This window comes from Mugil cephalus, chromosome 20 (genome assembly GCF_022458985.1).
Source record: "Mugil cephalus isolate CIBA_MC_2020 chromosome 20, CIBA_Mcephalus_1.1, whole genome shotgun sequence".
NCBI lineage: Eukaryota > Metazoa > Chordata > Actinopteri > Mugiliformes > Mugilidae > Mugil > Mugil cephalus.
Genome location: NC_061789.1, coordinates 7,918,337 through 7,938,019, shown reverse-complemented (window position 1 = coordinate 7,938,019; position 19,683 = coordinate 7,918,337). Strand labels below are relative to the sequence as shown.

The window sequence follows — 19,683 nt, the reverse complement described above, 5'->3', positions numbered from 1 at the left end:
TCCTCTTTCCCTTAGTGTTTATAATGTACACTGAGGTCACACCCAATAATAAAAAAAACAGGTCCTAAAAAAAACAACAAATAAAACACATAATGTATACTTTAAATCAAGACACTAGTACCTGAAGCATCAAAATGCTTTCTTTCACCCTTTTAAATCAATAGAACAGTTTAAGTTTCCTGCAACCAATGAAATAATATTGTTTTTGTTTTGTTTTTTGAGCTCAAACTCAACCTTTTTAATGAAAATAAACCTATGAGATGGGATTTTTAGCTTGAGCTTAAATGTTCAAAATATAACTTCAACACACATAGGAATAGAAATATCAGCCGAGTGCTTTTGTGTACTCAAAACACAATAATAGTACCCACACCTGTACCAATATATGTTCACAGTTCACATGGAAATAAAGATGAATGATAATGGTACCATGAAAAGTTTAACCCAAGCGCTTGGATAATTTCCCTATTCGCCTATTCGTCGCGCTGGTGCACATGAAGTTATATCCAATTATGAGAAGAAATTAACTTTTGAAACACTATCTGCTTTAACCCAGTCTTGTGCCTGTATCCTGCACTCGGTTCCGTTCAAACGTCAAGTACTCACGCAACCTCTCGTTGTCGATGCAATATGGCGTTGCAGCCAGCCAGGCCGTAGAGCGATATCCAGACTGCTTCCGCGACACGTCCCGTGGCTCCGGCTACCTGCGACACGTCCTCGTGCTCTGCAGTCACCTCGTCCGCACGAATGTCGTGTGAAGACTTCCTTGTGTCCGCGTGCCACCGAGCTAACTCACAACACGCGAGTAATGTCGGAGCTAGTGACGGAGACTACGCTGTCGCGGCTCGGAAAACCTCACCGTCGTTTAGACTACGCACAGTCGACTGAGATTCGTGAAAAAAGTACTCTGACCGATTAAGGCTCTCTGGGCAGGGCAATATTTAGGCTAACATTAAGTTCGAGTCTCCAAACATTGACTTTTTTTCTCTCTGCCGAAGAAAACACAGCCCGCTCTCCACTGTCCCGGGGAACTCTGGGATACTTCCTCCCGCGGAAATACAATAGTTTTTATCAAACAGAAAAAAAAAAAACCTTTATCATTTTAAAGACCATAGAATATTTTTTAAACAATATAATACGTGAATTACAGAGTTAATATATGAACAGTATTAATTTAAACATAACTGTCGCAAAACTGGAAACACAGAGGATTGCGGAAAATGAAGTCCTACTCTTCTCCGTCTTCTAGAAGCAATATAAAGGGAGAATCTGCATATTTTTACCATTACTAAGATTATAGAAACTAAATAAAAATGAATGTTTTTACACATTTTTAGAGAATATATTAGATTAGATTAGATTAGATTAGATTAGATTAGATTTCAGTTATGTGGAGAAACAGCAGAGGAAAGGTCACCTGCTACAGAACGTCCCTGAGGGAAACTTCTTTAGTTACAGACACAAAGTCTCTCTCTGAATTTAATCTCAAACTTTTTGGGGGGGAGGTTGCTATCCAGTGTGTTTTTGATGTGTGCTGTTATGGTGTTTCGTTTAGAGTTTTCAACAAATTTAGAATTTTAGGATAAAATGCAAAGGTCCTTGGTTTGATTCAAACAGAGGATGTTGGGATTTTCATCCTCCCACTGTGCAAGGATGTAACAGTTTTACTGTACTATATACACTGTATTATGCTTTAATATTTTCATTTCATGAGTTTAGTGTGGGTTCATTGGGTTTGGATTGTTGCAATTTTGGGGTACGGACAAAATGATCTGGAGTAACTACTTTCTGTAGTTGTACACCAGTCAAAATTCTGGACACACCTTCTCACTGAAATGAATGAGAAGGTGTGTCCAAACCTTTGACTGGTAGTGTAGGGCAAATTTTGAATTACCACAAAGTAATGGTTTCTATAGGTGCCTTCTTACTGGACACTAATCTCTATTGGGTGTTTGTTACATACTATTTGCTTTGTTTTTGTGCCTTGATTACTAATTCTAAATGTGATTCAGTAGGCTAATAAACCTTGCAGTACCTTTCCTTTCTTGTGAAAGTAGCTAATTATTGCTTCATATTTTCTCAAATATCAGTTTTATTTGTAAGATCTTAACAGTTATTTTTTAATTTTATTATTGCTATTTTGAAGTTTCTTGAGACAAAGCTACACTGCAGTACCAAAGTGCTTTACACAACCACTGTGGCACATGGTTCAGTATATAGACCCCTTCATGGCCTATGTCACTGTGACATCACAATGTTAGCTTGAGGCAAACACTGTTACTTTCAAAGATGAAAATTTTGTCTTGTTGTATTTTTGGGGATGAAAACCGAAAAACCAAAGATGCTAACTTGAAGTTTTACCACATACCAGACACTGCCAGTTGTGCACACTTCATATCATCATATCAGGTCAGATTAATATGTAATGCATGTTATGTTAAAATGTTATTGGGTTAGAATAAATCCTGACTGAAATTACATTAAGTTTATCATTATTTGGGGATTCTTGTTACATGTTAATGCTAATGCTAACCACTAGCTAAAGCAACGTTAGTTCTATGTTTCATTTACAAGTTGAATTTACTACGTTACCCTCCACAGTGGTTCCATCCAGTGAGTGAGAGTCCCATCGTCAGAGTCATCAGAGTCAACTTTTTTAAGAAAAACACTCACAGTCTCGGAGAGTGAGTGTATTAGTATTTTCTCTAAAATATGTGTTTTCATCATCCATTCTTGCCAAAACAGTCAATTGAAATATGCTAACCGCCATTTTCAGGCTATTGTGTTTGAGATGTTTTGCCTCCAGTTAAGCCCCACCCTTCAAAAAACGTCACATGGTTTACAAACTATGGAGGGGTGTATTTGTCATGGTTTCAAATTTTGAGTTGTTCTTTGATGTTTCTTGTTTTTTCTGCTTCATTTTGTGGTTTGTTTGTTTGGATATTTGCCGATTCCAGCCTGTGATTCCCCTCATCTGTCTTACCTTGTGTCCTTTGTATGTGTCATTGGTCTCACCTGTCTCTTGTTATTCCATCAGCCCATGTGTGTGAGTGTGTAGATATATCCGTGCCTTTACTTCTGTCCATTACCAGGTTATCTGTGATGTTTGCCCTAGTTCAGGTCCTCGTGTTCCTGACTTTGGTTCTGGTCTTCACCTGTTTTTAGATTTGTGTTTTTTGATTTTACCTGCCTTCCCTGCAATGCCTTTTGTTCCAGATTTTGTAGTATTTTTTATTAAAGTCACTTTGTTTCCTGGTTCTGCCTCACTCTGTGTGTGTTTGAGTCCTACCTCACCAGAACATGACAATGTTTTCCTATATCTGTTCATTATGCAAATAGCAAATAGCGAATAGCAAAAAATGTGAAAAGCGGAGCAATAGAAACAAAAACAACATCAATGGACTCCATTAAATCTCAACAATATACAGAATATCAGAGGTCTGACTTAAGGCAAACACAAACAAATGATGCTCCAGTGAGACATCTTGTGCTAAACTTAAGTTAGTTTCTCTTTAAGATCCATGCAGAGCCATATTTAAATTTGTTTATCATAAATTTGCTTACTCTTGTTGAGGACAATGGTGATAAGCTCTGAAAGATAACTTGAAAGTTACATTATAACTGATCTGTACATGTGATACAGAAACTATTTGAATTTTCCATGGCTTACACACAATACAACTAAAGCTGTGATGCTATATATGCAACACTTTAAATCAGAAGAATGCTATCCTGGATTGGATGTGACCATAAATTTCATTTTATATTGTGAAATTCAAACATTATTCATATCCCATCCATAGTGAGATACACAATATCTCATTAGTTATATCGTTTATTCATCTGTTTTCAAGGCAGAAATAATTTAATTTGACAAAACAGCTCTATTGACAATTATAATGAGGATTATTCAATACTGAGAGAGTAGAGCTCTGCAATTTCTGTGATTTGACCTTTGAATAAGAACATTTTGAGTTTGATTTGACATGAACTCTAGGGGTTTGAGAAAATGACCTTTAATTAAAAATTTTCGCTCACAGAAAAATAAATATTTCTATGGGTGTTTATATCAGAAATGTAGAAAACTAAGATGGAAACAAACCATTTTTCCGTCCTTGTGTATGTCTATTGCTTATTTCTTTAACTGAAATGTAGGTTTCCTAAAACAAAGCAGTACACCGAATTATAAATGGGCATGGACTTCATTAGGATATGTTTCAACTAGTTTTTCGGTCTGAATGTTTATAATTAGTTTATACGTTCAGTTTTATTACTGTGTACTTATTCTCTGAAGCAGTGAATTCCAAACTCAGTAACTTGAAAGATGAGGACAAGAGCGATCGCAATAAAACTGTTGTGATCAGTGGTTTGACTTGAGGTGAACACCCACACCTTATACTGCAATGAAACAAAGGATTTCAGTTCTCTCTAGTAGATAATGATGGAGGATTTATTTTGAATAAATTTGCCTGCTTTGATGCGCGCTATAGTGAATAGTGCATTGGCTGAGAGAGCTCTTGTTTGATAATTTTTCCTTTAAAGCTAACCGAGAGATTTTCTTTGCATACAGATTACAGATTAGGCTGCATTTCCGTGCAGTGAGAAAACAGTTATGTAGCTTTAACTTTAGTGTGATACAAGCCTTATCGTACTGTAATTGTACTTCAAAATGTTGGATGTTCACTTTTTTATAATCAATAATTGTCAATTAATCTATCATTATGTCAATTAATAAATAATTACATCACTCAAATAATTGATATATTAATCAATCAATTGATCGATCGATCCGTTTTATATTTTTCAAATAGTTTGATTCTTCTATAATACTTTTTATGTTGCTGCCACTCCCTGCCTACTTTTTATAAAGTGGAAAGTGAAAGTGAATATTGCAAGAAACAGGTCAAGAATCTGTGGTCGAACGCATACTGAGACGACTGGGATCAGTTAAATTTTTTGTCGCCAAGGAAAATTAAAGAAAGGTAATAAATAACAAATCTAGCTAGTAAAGCTTGCTAGCTCTCGCTCTACAGCTACTCATTCGCTCACACAAGCACACACATGTTCACACACCAGCGCCACGCACTGGGAGCAAATGGGGGTTCGGTGTCTTGCTCAAGGACGCTTCCGTACGTACGTCCGGAGATTGAACCGCTAAGCCCCTAGTGGACAAGCTGCTCTACCTAGGGAGCCACAGCTGCCCCAGCTCTAAGCTATAACATATCTGCAGCACACGGTATTGATAAGCTGTGTCTTGTAATGTGTTTTTTATTCAGTTCTGTTTTGTCCACGTTGTTGCTGTGGTTGTATAGCGTGTCAGACTGACATGTTTATGGTTTTGAAGTGGGCCATGCCCTGTTCAAGGTTCAGTTACCTCCAGAAAAGCCACCTTGGTTTCGTTTGCGTGAGGCCCTACAGTGTGCAATCAGGTCAAGAACCTAGGTTTCACTGTTACGAAGTATCAGTATATTGAGTTGTCACGAATGTCCTTTTGAAAAATTTAACTGGTTCTGATGGGCACCATCGTAATTAAAAATGAGGTAAAATTCTTTTTGGGTATTTCTAACAATCCATTCCCTGTCTCGGTCAGTCTAAATCTATTGTTAGATGCCCAGTAGATTGTGATATTTTAAAATTTAACTTTTAACAAGAAGGTTCCTCACCATGCACAGAGGGTTCTTCCCTAAGGGTTCCATCCATAATGGAAAAACAGTTTCCTCCTTAATGGCACTATAATTACTCTGCGTAGCACCTGCATCAGCCGCCGATCTTGAGATAAGAAAAGAATGATCTTATCTCATTTTATTAACTCAGTCATTCATTTTTACTGCTCGCTCTTGTCATGCACACTTACTCCTGTGTCATATGGGATGAAGCCACCACCTCCTGGCCTAAAGCCCTGTTTAGATCAGCTGATTCTCCATACGCCCTGCTCTTCTGTTCACTATTTCCTCTATATGTACAGATTCAACTCCTCTTCATCTCCAAACCAGGGAATAACATTCTAACATTCTTTAACCTGACTGTTTTTGGCTTCCTGTTGACGCTTAAGGACTATCCTGCTCTGTTTTCGACCTGAAGTTTTCAACACTTACCTGCTCCTGCCTGTGGGACCTTTAAAACCAGGTGAACTGTTAAAATGTGTAATCTGAATTGATCATAAATAACCTATAATATTCATAATATATAATAATAATAAATATTGATTTGTTAACTATTTACATTTTCAGCTGCTGTTCTTGGTCATGGATGATTCTGTTTGTAACCAACTAGAAGAATGGGATCTGAGAGAGTTGATTCATACATTTAGAGGTAAAGTATCACTATATATGCTTGTTGGCAACACAGTCAGCTGATACTACCACTCTAATTGCTTTTTTTATTTACAGAACAAGGTGTTGATGAGGAAACTCTGTATTATCTTGACGATCAAGACATTGACAACTTGATCCCAATAGTGGGACCAAGAGAAAAATTAAAGAAGGAACTCGAGCTGTTAAAGGTAATGTTCTGCACTGTGAAGATAAAAAAAAAGGGGAATAATTATTATAAAATAAAATAAATATTACTAAGTAAATAGCACTGGGTCTGATATTAATCCAGTTTTAATTATCACTTGCCTGTGATCTTTGCCACACGCAACTTTTTTTTATTTTATTTTATGTTTTGTTTTATTTTGTCAACCTTGGACTTTTGTCTGAACCTACCTATTTCTTTTGTTTGTTTGAAATACATAAGTGGATACCTATTGTCCTAAGTAATGACACATTGCTTCTCAAAATATGTGTTGCGTGATAAGTAATGCTATGAATATATATAGACAGCTATGAAAAGTTGAGTTACAAAGAACAAATAAAAACTGAAACGATACATTTGACATCACGTATATCTGAATAGATATTAAGATGCTGGCCACACTTATTTCAGTATATTTTCCTGAGTCTCCAGTGCTGCAAGTCTTACATTTGTGCATGTACTTCAATGCAGACCACTCCTCAAATAATGGCCGCAACTTCACACCAAGAGGAAAACCAGGAAATGGTCATAGATCCTGACCAAGAGGAAAACCAGGAAATGGTCATAGATTCTGACCAAGAGGAAAACCAGGAAATGGTTGCTTCTGTTATCACAAATGTGAGTAGCTCAGTATTTTTAGAAACACACTTATCCACTTTTTTTGCTAAAAGATGAATGAGAAGAATCATCCCGCACTCATGTAGGTCGAGTAAAACTCATGCAACGATAGTGTACAACATTGACTTGAAATCAGTTTGTTACAAATGTTAATATTTTGTCTTTCCAGAGCGAGGATCCAATTTACCCTGGTGCTCCAGTAACTCGAAGACAAGGCCTACTTGCTACTATACTCTGCATTCTGCATCATCGCCTAACTGCAGCGCAAAATAGCTTAATGGCTTTGCTGAATTTTCTTGTCCCTAATTTGCTTGTCCCTGACCTCGTTGAATCCCAGTGTCTTACCGACAACATTCCAAAAGTGTCTACGGTGTTTTGCTGTCCATCCTCTCAAAATTACTTTGGAAAAAAGCATGTTGCTTCTTGTTCACACTGCAACGAAGTGTTCAATGATGCAGGCAACATTCGAAATGGAAGGTTCTTTTTCTCTGTTTCCTTGAAAGACCTTCTGAAAAACATCCTTGAGATGCATGGCGATAAGTTGATAACTAAAACTGTCAAATCCAGTGATCACATTAGGGATGTCATGGATGGGTCAATGTACCAGAATCTGATTAAAAATGGTACGCTGGCAGCAGATGACATCACACTGACATGGAATTGTGATGGCCTAAACATTTCAAACAACGATTATTTATCAAAATACTCAGTTTGGGCCCTTCAATTTACTATTAATGAACTTCCATACGAACTAAGGTGGGAAAATGTAGTAGTTGCAGGTCTTTGGTTTGGCCCAACCCCCCCTACGATTAATACATTCCTGAATCCTTTCATTCATGAATGTCGTGATCTAGCTCAAAATCCACTCCAGTGGAGAGACAGTAGTGGCACAATTCGCAATTCAAAAGTCTTCTCCTTGGTTTGCTCCTCTGATGCTGAGGCGAGGCCTCTTCTCAGGAACTGCAAGAAGTTCAATGGAGAATATGGTTGTGACTGGTGTTTACATCCTGGCACAATGGTCAAAAAGGGCAGTGGACACATGAGGTCGTACACATACGATGAAAGGAAACAAGCACCAAGGTCAAAGTCAATGTTTCAGGAGCATGCAAGGCAATCTGGAAACTCTGCGAGCTCTCTGCAAACGTATGGAGTCAAAGGAGGCTCTGTTCTTTCCAAGCTTCCCTTTTTTGACATTGTGTTTGGATTTGTCCCTGAGTACATGCATTCAGTTCTAGTTGGTGTGACCAAACAACTCATGTCTCTGTGGCTGGAAGAAGGAAACTCTGAGAAACCGTGGTATATAGGTCACAAGGTTTCACAGATGGACTCCCGACTTCTCAGTCTAAAACCAACATTAGAACTGGGCAGACGTCCGTGGTCACTGAAGTGTTGGGAGTCTTGGAAAGCATCACAGTGGCGAGCGTTCCTTCTATTTCATTCTATTAGTGTTCTGCCAGGTATCCTGCATGCTTCATTTCTGGACCATTATTTCCATTTGTCATTTAGCATTCACATTCTGCTCCAAGAATCAATATCCCAGCAAGACCTTGAGCTGGCTCATAACTACTTAAAACGCTTTGTAGTTAAGATGGAAGAACTTTACGGTGAAGAAAACGTGACTTTCAACTGTCATCAGTTAATCCATCTAACTGAGAGTGTACGTAACTGGGGGCCTCTTTGGGCAACATCAGCTTTCAGGTTTGAAATTAACAATGGAAATTTAAGGTCTCTGTTTAAGGGCGTTGATTTCGACTATAAACAAATTTACCAGAGGTTCATCTTTTGGCAGTACATACCGAGACACCTCGACTCTTTGGTGTTCAACAAAGATACTGATTTTGGGGAGTTATTAGCTAAACTCTCACCAGTAAATGAAGGCAGTCGCTCTTTCAAACCTCTTGGGCAATCATACCATGTGGATATCACAGAATCCTTCGAACTAGCGATAGAAGAACTCTTAGGACAACCAGTTTGCATCGGATCATTAGAAGCCTTTGACAGCTTCATTTTCAGAAACACGGTTTACCACTCTGCCAGCTGTAAAGAGTCAAACCAAACTGACTGTTTTATTAAACTGGAAGATGGCCGCTATGGAGAAATACAGCAGTTGTTGCTTTTTAAAATAAACTGTGTTTGCATTTTCAACTGTTTGTGCCAGCCAATTCAAGTCATCATGGTCAACCTGTATGATACCAGGCCCGATCCACGGTTCAGCAAAGTGATCCCTGCTAATGAATCGAAGAATATCTTCATCAGGTATGAAGGGACATCTCAACTCAAAGCGTTCTACTTAAGTAGTATTGAATGTAAATGCATGCGCGTGGATGGATGGCTTGTGACTCTACCAAACACGTGTGAAAGGTATTAGAATCACTGCACAGCTACAACTGCAGCAGGAAGTCTTTGTTTTGTATAGCATGTCACTCGTCTGTCTATATCTGTAGGTAGTTTACCACAATCATTTGTTACAAGTTCATTGTCAATTGTAGAAACAATTACAGAGACATTTTCTGGGAATTTTAAGGATATATTATTTCAGAAAAAAAGAAGCTTTACAAATTGTATCTTTTTTTTTTGTCTTATCATATATTTATGTATCTTTGTCTGAATTTTACCAAAACAGTTGTCATAGAAGAGTGATTTTGGTCAGATACAACCTTTTTGTCATTTTATTTTGTTTTTGACTAGTCGGTCTAGATTGATATGCATTGTGATTCTACAGAAAACTACCCAAAATAGTTGTAATTTTTCTGTTGTTACTTATGAGTGAAATGTAAGAGTTAATATATACTGACACTGTTAAAAAGGGTTGTAATAAAGTACTTCCTCCCACTCCTTTTAAGATATGTAGAATATGGATTATTCAGTTCATGTTTATTTTATTTTTTCATTTTGGGTTATTTTTGTTCATTCCTGTATGTTTTTTTTGTTTGCTTTTTACATATTTGAAATAAACTAAACTGTTACTGCACTGCTTAAAGTGTTGATGAGGCCTACGCCATGTGATACTGAGATGTGTCCCACTGCAGATTCTTAGGACACTGAGAATGTGCAATAATACAAAATGATTACTACACGATACAATAGGATATTAAGCCTCATGGGATATTATTAATATTTTAGTAATATTTATTTATATACAATTGTAATAATATTCATGAAATCTTAAAATAAAGTCCTCAAGTAAAGCCAGTTTCATTGTAAATGTTTCAAATGTTTATTATGGTCATAGAAAACATGACAATAAATTATTAAAAAAAAAAACAACAACAATATTTGTTAAGAGAACACAGTAAATCTCACAGTGAAAAACATCAACATACTGAATTAGGTCAGTGTGGCATTACGGTGAACAGGTGGTTAGATAACATGTTTACATAAATGTCTTGTGTAGCTACTTGATTTTTGCTCCTAGTAATTTTATGGTGCTCAACATTTCCTAATGTGAACGGTCTGTCGTGTGAAGCTACTGTAGATGAACGCCACAAACATCACAGCTTAGTGTAAACAGATACATTTAGACTATTTTTTTTTTCAATTAGGCAATGATTTCAGCCAAATCTTGAGACAAAGTACTATAAACTCAGCACCAGTGAATAAAAATAAGCACAAATAGGTACTCAAAGCCCTTGAGGAAAAACAATTTAAAAAACCAAAAACAATTGTTTAATACAATAATACTGTCAGCATGAACCTGCTGGTTGCGAATTCACTTACGGCTAAAAGCACTTCACATTTACAAACAGAAAATAAATGCATGCTAATCTATGACACATAGCAAAGGCATAGTTCTTATAGGCACGGATAACGACGTTAACTAATGTCCATAAAGCTCTAATCTTCTTCTAGTTTGCATTCAAGGTTCTGCATTAAATACTTACAGTCAAAACCAACAGTGTTGTGATGACGTACAAACATGGCATAAAGTGTTGCAGTGGATACAGTCATTTTCATAAATTCTATAAAGTACATTAAACGCAGTCGTATTGTTAGCAGCGGCGACTAAAGTTTCCATGGTGCGAGGTTTGTGACATAAGACTAAAAATTCAAGTTCACAGGTCTGAAGATGCGGTGTGACGCGCTAACCCAGAGAGTGCTGCTTCTTCAGGCTGTCCGACCGCCGCACCCTCTCCTCCGGGGTCTTTTTGTACCAGCTCCTGAGAGAAAACAGCCACTGTCACGCTGTGATGACTTCAGAGGTAAAAGACACAATTATGAAAAGCAGTGGAGGTTTAGACTTACCCCTGGCGGTTCAGCTGGCCGGAGACAGGAGAATTTTGGCCTTGACTTGGCTTCAGGACTCTGAGGGTTTTGACACAGCAAAAATACAAAGCCCGTTAAAATTAAAAAATTACATAAATTAATTAAAAATACATTGTGTTCCAAATCCCACTGCTGCGTTTGGTACCTGTTGGTAGTGGGGCTCTTTGGTTTCTGTGACATTTTCCTGGCCTGCGCTGGTGATTCACCGACCCTGAAAGAGTTACATACTATATAAAAATATATCTTTCATCCAAAACATCTAAAACCATATCGGATATGATGCGCGGTGTGTGTTTTCTTTCTCGTCACACCTCTTTTTCCTGTCCAGAGACCTCTGTGTGGCGGCAGAGAGACCCACTCTCTCTTTATGGGACTTGGTTTTCTCCTGGTAGAGAGAACACGGTTTTTAACTGAGAGCAGAAACACCCATATAAACAAGTGTGTGCATGTGTGTGGGAGGAAACTGTTGAATGTGGTGAAATTCTGTAAAAATGCCAAATATCATTACTTCTACATGACATGCTAACAGAATAAAATGCATGGTTTTACACTCTAATGGCAGTGAGATTAAAAAATTAGGTTTGAATGGAAGTCAATGGGACATTTTTTCCACAAAAGTGATCAGAGGGAGTATCTGATGCTACATAAAAAATACTAATGCAATAAAATCAATTTTATTATTAATCTTTGACATATCCAAGACTCTAATCACCACCAATCACCCCCTTAATGTTTATTTTACGCAAAATAATTCAGTTTTTGTGGAGGGTTTTGTAAAAAAAAACAACAACAATACTTTATATAATCAGACATTTAAAGGGTTAAAATCCTGAAAACTATTGACATTTTGGTATGTTTGAACAGGTTTGAAGTTATTTAACTGATTTATAAAAAATAAATCAGAAAAGATGTTAATGATTTTGTTTTTTGCACATGTATATGAGAGAGTAAAAGACAACTGGTTTTCATCATTTTGACTAAAAAGAAAAGTTCCTGCAAAAATTCATGCTACACCCTGCAAGACAAAAATGATCACCAAATAAAAAAAGTAAGTTCGTGATCATAGACTGATAAATGAAATGATGCCTGACTTTTGCATTCAGATCCTAAAAGAAGGGCCACAAATGTGACTTTCTCCTGATTGAATATGGTCCACGTTTTCAGGTTACCATGTCTCGTAGCTTCCTCTCTGCGCGGAGCTCCCTGTCCTGCTCCAGCAACGCCAGTCGATCCCCGAGTGGCAATTCAAAGAAGATGTCGTGGATGTCATAAAGGGCCGAACGTAGCTGAGGGAAAAAAGAAGCGTGCAATAAACACAAAGTAAGAGGGACCTCTGCTGTTAATAGACGGTATTACACAGTCATACCTGGGCTTTAACTCTCTCCTGCAGAGAGAGATCTTGTGCTGAGTAGGTGCCTCTTTTTTGTGGAGCTTCAGTCTGAAGCGAACGGATGAACTCCTGCGTATCCTAAGGACACACAAATACATATTCATAAAGTTTTTTTACATGTTCACTAAACACTGTGGTTGTGTTTGGTTCGATATGAACTTTTAGTAATCGTACCACGATGGTTTGGCGCAGGTGTTTGATCTTCTCTGTTTTGAGCAGCCTTCGCGTAAGGAAACCGCGAATGATGGCGCCAATGCGACAGAAGCCTCTTTGCTGCTCAGTGGTCAGAACCTGGATACCACAAAAGAAAGGACGTGACAAAAAGGGAACATGAAGAGAAGGTTTGAGAATTTCAATAAATATTCGACGTTGGACTTTCTGAGGACTGTTACAAAAGTCTGGTTGGTGTGCAGAGTAGAAACAGAAATAGAAATATCTTCAGGGATATTTGACAATTTGATGTATTACTTTATCATCGACATTTGTATTTGGCCACAGATACAAACTCCCTCCCGTACTAGGATATACCCACCAGGCTTAGCCTTGCCTGCGGTTTGCTAGCTGCCCAAGTGGAGCCCCACAGATAAACCGGAGGTTGGACAGAGGTAGAAGAAACAGTACAAGGGACTGGACCAGGAAAAGCTGGAGGAACAAACAGAGGTTTGTGAGTATACTTTTTACAGTACCTAAGGAATGATTAAAATATGTTTTGTCTAATTAAAACATTCTAAAACTAATATCCAAAAGAAAAAAATTGTCTGGTTTGCACTTTCTTATCAGTCATGCTTCCTTTTCAAACTGTAAATGTTGCATATATGTTTTATAGTGTTTACTCATTTAGATAAAGGGCTACCACGTGATTGCTCAGGAATCAATGCACTGTGACGCTCGTCCATTTCTGAATAAAATCTCTTTCGTAACCAAACTTTAACCACGGTAATAAATGAGGTGGTACCTATACTGTGTCCAGGAGATTTGTCGGGTGGCGTGTGGCTCGGGCTTAGACCCGGGCAGGAGGGGCTCATGACGGGGCAGATGTCATTCACAGACCTGCGATTCCATTTACCAGCATCTCCACTTAGAGGACGCACACAGCCCTGCTCCTTCAGTCTTCTCTCTGTCTCCTCAAGCTCCTACGCACACATACATGCATTTGTTTTAATTAATTTAGGACCTAAAAAGCATAAATGCAGCATGTTTTGATGTTGCTTTTCTTCGTATATTGTAAACAGCTGAACATCCTTTTTTTTTTTTATCATACTCCTTCTTTAAACTGTTTATAATATGCATTGTGTGATTCTGTGTGCTGACCAGACGGAGGCGCTGTTGTTCCTTCTCCTGCTCAGCGAGGAGCAACGACATTTGCAAGGCGTGCTCCTGCTCCAGGCATCTCTGCATGTCCTCCAGAGTCTGCGCTCGCCACTGGGTCTCATCTGTCCATATGCACATAGAAATACATGATGTAGAACACAGGTGTCAAACATATGGCCCGCGGGTCAACGGCGGCCTGTCAGAGGGTGAAATCTGGCCCGGAGCATGAATTCGCAAAGTGTGAAAATTACATAAAATTATAAGCATTACATACATACTTACTAATAGCTTTTCTTTTAAATTTTCCTTTAGTAATTTGAAATTAATTTAGTCAAAGTGCTGCAACAAAAGAAAAAAAAAAAAAGAAAAAATTCAAGAAGTAATCACCTGTCATGGTGGCCTGTGTCTCGGCTGTATTTCTGAGGACAGCCGGTGTTTTCCTGCCATTGTTTGGTTCATCGGGCTCCATCCTGAGTTTGACCTGAGCCAAGTCCGGAGTCGCTCTGGGCTTCAGCAGAGACGGCGAGGGAGCCTCCACCTCGTAAGATTGGTTCAAGGGAGCTGCGGCGGTGCGGCGACTCGGGCCCAGCCACGTGACGCCGGCCATGAAGCGGGGGACCCGTTCCTGGCTGCGGTCTATGTGCTCAGCTCCAGCGTGGTAGGTCTGAGGCTGGCTGTCCAAGGTATGGCAGCGCCTGCGAAAACCTGTCGCCAGATGGTCACGGTGTCCTATCGGGCTGGGGACCGACGCGCTAACGGGGCTGCAGGTCTCCTGCAGCGGACTGGTGCCGCAGTGGCTGGATCGACGACTGCCGCTCGCGCTACCGCCGGGCCCGCCTTCACCCATCGGTGAACCCCAGTGATCCGCGGACACGTGAGCTTGTGAGAGAGCTTCTGCCCAATCCGCCACGCCCACACCTTCCCCCGACCTTCCCGGGCTTCGGGGGATAAGGTCCGACGGGCCGATGGGAAATGATATATGGATGTTCCCTGTGGAAACCGGGCGCGGCCTGTGGCGTCTCTGTGGACGGCGGACGACGCTAGGCTCCGGACTGGGCAGACAAACGCGCTGCTCCGGCAGACCGGGCGAGAGGCGGGCAGGCTTTTGAGGGTCGTACAGAGCTTGATGCTTAATCGGAGGTGGTCCAACGGGGCTGTGGTGCAGACTGAATCCAAACTCGACGCCAGCGTCCCCCGCGGGGCTGCAGCTCTCCTCTTCCTCGACGGCCTCGGATTCGGGAGTCCGGGCGATTGCGTGGGCGACTTTTGATCCCTGCTGATTCTGTTCTCGCTTCACATACTCCCTTGATCTCTTGAGAAGGCTGTCCAGACTAATGTCATCTTCCTCATCTTCTTCCTCTTCCTCCTCGCTCCTCTCATGGCTCTCCGCCCTCGCTGCTTCCGCCGCCACGTAACCGTTAAGGACGGGGGTCTCGGAGCGCGGAGTGACAGGTCGATCACTCGTCTCAAGCCCGAATCCAGAGTCTCTGGGAAGCCCGGGAGAATCAGTGACCAGGGTGTAGCCACTGACTGTCGCACATTTGGAAACTGGCAGCTTGTCAGCCTCTTCACTCTGCACTTTCTGTACCTGCGCAAGTGATGAAAATAGAGGCTGAATTTATTCATCAGTGGCAAACAATTAAAAGAAAAGAAAGGTCAGATATTCATCTAATGGCTTAGTAAAAATCCATATAGAAGTGGGCAGTGGTGGCAACAGACCAAGATAAATCACATTTATGCAAAGACTTTAAATTTCATAAGTGGAGCAGATGTGCAAATGTGTAATACTGTTGTGGACACTGACTTGACAAAACAGGGCCATCATTAGGTAAAAATAGCGCAGCCTACTGGAGCAGCTGTTTTGTCAGATAAACTTTATTCAAATCTGCAAATGTCACTAGAGACGGTGGCGCAAGCTGTAATTTAGTTTCTGTGTTACACCGTGGGACTGGCACACAGGCCTCTTTTATATCTTAAAATTAAATTAAAAGAAAAATATCAAAAGCACGGTATATTTTTATGCTTGTAAATGGGATAAAATGAATGCCGTATGACCATTTGGATGACATACATTCACAAAACATATCGTCCCCCCCTTTTTTTTCCACTCGATTCAGCTATCGCATCACACCCAGGTCTGTGACCAGGACCGCGCTGTGTCACTGACCTGGGTTTGGTCCAGTATGTCCTGGACCCGCGCCAAAAGCCTGTTTCTCTGCCGCTTCTGTCTGTCCAACTCCAGCTGGACCGCCCTCTGCCTGTAGACGCACATCTCGCTCCGCTGCTCCGCACTCAACTGGAAAATGAGAAGACGCGTTTATTTAACACCGATCCAAAAAAAGGGCTGCGCCTCTTCAGCACTTTACAGACTCAAGCCGTGTCGTCACAAATGAGAAAAGATTAGTGTGTTATGGTTTAAAAAACACTAACTGTATTTATGGGGTTAGTCTAGAGTTACCTTGTATCTTTGTATTTAGGAATGTAAAACAAGTGGCCTCTGTTTCACACAGACGTCAAACAGCCTTGATGTTCAGATACCCTCTCTGCCAGCTGCTGATCAAATAGACATTTTGCATGGCAGACATTTTGGCTCGTCTTTGCGAGAAGTGCGTATGCGAGGCAGGTTGACAGAATGATGGCTCAGTTCCACTAATTGCTCCAGTAATCTATATGTTATCAAGGTCCAATAAACACGTATTTTACTTAATCAGTCGTGTGCTTGTTTTTATGGTATTATAACATCCAATCAACTGCTAGTGACAAGTTTAGGAACTTATTGCTGTGTTAAATGCAGCAGTATCCAAGCATTTTGTAACTAAAAAGTAGAGCCACCTTCTGGTGATAAAAAAAAAAAAAGAAAAAGTCCATGGGTGCCGGCTTGAGGCAGTCCACAGTAATGTGCCCTGATCTGATGCCAATGACCAAAACAAAGTGCTTTTCCCCCAGCCTCCGGGACAAGTTGCAGAGGCTCACATGGGCGCTGTAGTGGATGAAAACGTGGGCCGCTGACAATAGACCTGGGGAGGACATGAGACCGCGGAGGCCGTGCTGTGAATTAGTGACTAGTGCAAAAATCTTTGGAGTTATCCAGGAGGAAAAGTCTGTTGACGGCAGCAGTCCTGCACTGTTGCACTGCTGAGCGCGAGGTGGGGTCTCCTAGTGATTGAATTTGGCATCTGTCTGGGTAAATCAAGCTCCCAGAACCTGAGAGCTAGAAGAGCACACGTGGACAGTTCATCCCTTATTTCGACTTCTCGAGGTATCCATCTTTGGAGGACATCAAACTGTGTGAGGCCACGTTGCCATGTTGTTATCCGGGGGTGAAGGGCGCCGAGGAGCAGAAGCATGCTGCTGTTGCACTGCTGAGTCTGCAGTGACGTCTCTTAATGCAAACCCAGCATCCACCGGATCGAAACGAACCGAGGCTGGCGACTCTCAAGACTCGAGCAGCGTGAAAGATCTCAAGCAGACGTCCAGCATGCAGCATCAAAATTCCCTTTATCCCTCTTTGTAACCCCTGCTTATCTTACAAAAGCGAAAAAACCCTCTCCCTTAAAGGGACAGCACTCACCAGAACAGAAAAGTAATATCATTAAACACTTGAGTCCACTGCAGACTTCTGTTTACAGGACGGAGAAGCTTTAATTGATTTAGCTGATGTACATCTTGTGCTGTCCCTTCAGGGTCAGTTCTTAGTTCTCGTTAGTGACTCCTTACCAGAGGTGAAAGCACGGCCCTTCCGTGAAAGTGGATGACAGAGAGGGCCTTCAGGGAAGACAGCAGCGGCTCACATGTCGCCTTCTTTAATTCGCCATCCTGCAGCGCAGCCAAAGTCCGCAGGCAGAAGTCCTCGTAGCTTTCCATCTCTGGACACCCACACATCCGCACTCAGGGTGGGAAACGCACACCATGTAGCTCCCGTCGGCCCAGCTGTTCAATGAAACAAGAGGATGTGGTGGAAATAGATGTGAGGTTAGACTGAACTGATTCGCCAGAGGAAGGCAGCTGGGGTATGAAGTGGTAGAGCAGGACAAATAGTGGCTGCAACAAAAGAGGGCTTGTCTGCCCTTAGTGTTTATCTCGCACTCATCACATTCCTGCCATTCCTCTCTAACAGACCTTGGTGGCTGTCTTCCGTTTCCGTGTCTCATGGAAGTCTGATCAATACAGTTTCTATTTCTGTAATGTCTGTCAGGAAAATGATGGCACAGACCTTTTTGCCGGACAGGTAATATTGGACGTTAGTTGTATGATTGATATTAAAACAACGACAACGAATATATATTTATTGTTATAAATTCAACCAGGGGTCATTGCTGCTACAGAGAATGGGCTTCAGTCGCCTTATTATTACATATATACATACAGCCAGGAGACAGCACAGTAGTATTCTTTTTGTATTCGGCTGTTAAAGAGAGCAAGCGTAATTTTCAAAGAAATGACCTCGCTTTGGCATATTCTGAAGCCGTAAACGTTTTAGTACAGATGTTCCCAGCAGAATGAAGGGTGACACCGCGTCGCCCAGGCTTGTTCTCATTATTCTTACCTACACAATGGAGAAAAAAATATCCTCTTCTCGTTTTCCCACCGACGAGACGGACAACTGCCACGAGGAAGCGCTCACTTCGGCAGAAATAACCTTACGTTTCTCATCTCAATCCCGGTTTGTCCATCATCATCATCATCGCTTCAACTCTTCCGGCTCCGGCAGCGCCTCCTCCCAGCAGCTGCACGCGGGCCGCGTCCCGTTACGCTCCACGCGACCTGGCCACGTTTCCTTTTCTTTTAGAAACGTTTCATTCCGTTTTTTCATTCCGTGTGTAATGACTCGCTACTTGTATTGTATATTTTTCTTCGGCTCGCCTGCAGAATGAATGCCATGGATGCATGCTGCGAGGTATGAAAATGAAAACAAATGTAGCGATGAAGCAAAATGGAACGAGTCCTCTATTGTACAATTAACAGAATCGCATAATTTGTGGCAGATTAACATGTAAACCCTTGTGTCTTCATTTATAAGCGGCGTCGTGGTTGTGATAGTGCAGTTAGACGTACTTATCGCAGAGGAGAGTGGGTTTGAATCCCAGGGGTGGGCCTCAGGGTGGGCGTGGGAGAGAAGGGAAGGAGGGGGGGGGAGTGAGAAAAAGAGGGCATATTTTGCAACGACTACCATAAACCCCCTTAAACCCATGAAGGTCTTACAGTACATTGACTATACCCCTCATACTTCTATCTGACGCATGTCAGATTTCGTTAGTTTAGACTTATTTGCCTGGGACGTCCTTGGCCATCAGATGTGAAAGCTGACGGGAATTTGCAGGAGAGATCATATTACTCCAATTTTTACTTCTCTTCATTTGTTCCCTATAATATCCACAATAAACTAGAATTGTATTTCATTAGCTGTGTGACTTTCTCTCCATCTTCTCTTGCTCTTGTTTATCCCTATAACACACACGTGACATGCATAATCTACACTATGTTGCAGTCTTGTCTGTATCATGTTTAAATGTGGCATGTTTGCTTTATTCTGATATATGTATGAATTCAATCGTTCCTGGATTGTATATAAATAAATAAATAAA

At 40.8% G+C, this 19,683-nt stretch overlaps 1 protein-coding gene across 1 annotated transcript; it reads right to left on the bottom strand.

Moving 5' to 3' along the window:
* Nucleotides 1–10,327: 10,327 nt before the first annotated feature.
* On the bottom strand, nt 10,328–19,143 carry LOC124998476 (centriolar coiled-coil protein of 110 kDa-like). The gene is made up of 14 exons (XM_047572914.1): nt 18,645–19,143; nt 17,816–18,028; nt 16,266–16,394; nt 14,486–15,686; nt 14,099–14,220; nt 13,743–13,920; nt 13,320–13,429; nt 12,962–13,078; nt 12,764–12,865; nt 12,567–12,683; nt 11,709–11,782; nt 11,543–11,608; nt 11,377–11,436; nt 10,328–11,291 (listed from the first exon to the last, which is right to left on the bottom strand). Exons 2-14 carry the CDS (start codon nt 17,978–17,980, stop codon nt 11,216–11,218), a joined length of 2,517 nt encoding a protein of 838 aa, XP_047428870.1. The 5' UTR covers nt 17,981–18,028; nt 18,645–19,143; the 3' UTR covers nt 10,328–11,215.
* Between the last annotated feature and the right edge of the window lie 540 nt (nt 19,144–19,683).

Coding starts and splice junctions, on each gene's coding strand:
- LOC124998476 (XM_047572914.1), bottom strand. CDS start 17,980: ATGTGTGGGTGTCCAGAGATGGAAAGCTACGAGGACTTCTGCCTGCGG. Junction 13,079..13,319: donor CGCAGGCAAGGCTAAGCCTG/GTGGGTATATCC, acceptor TGTGGTATCCAG/GTTCTGACCACTGAGCAGCA. Junction 11,437..11,542: donor AAGAGCCCCACTACCAACAG/GTACCAAACGCA, acceptor CAAAACCCTCAG/AGTCCTGAAGCCAAGTCAAG.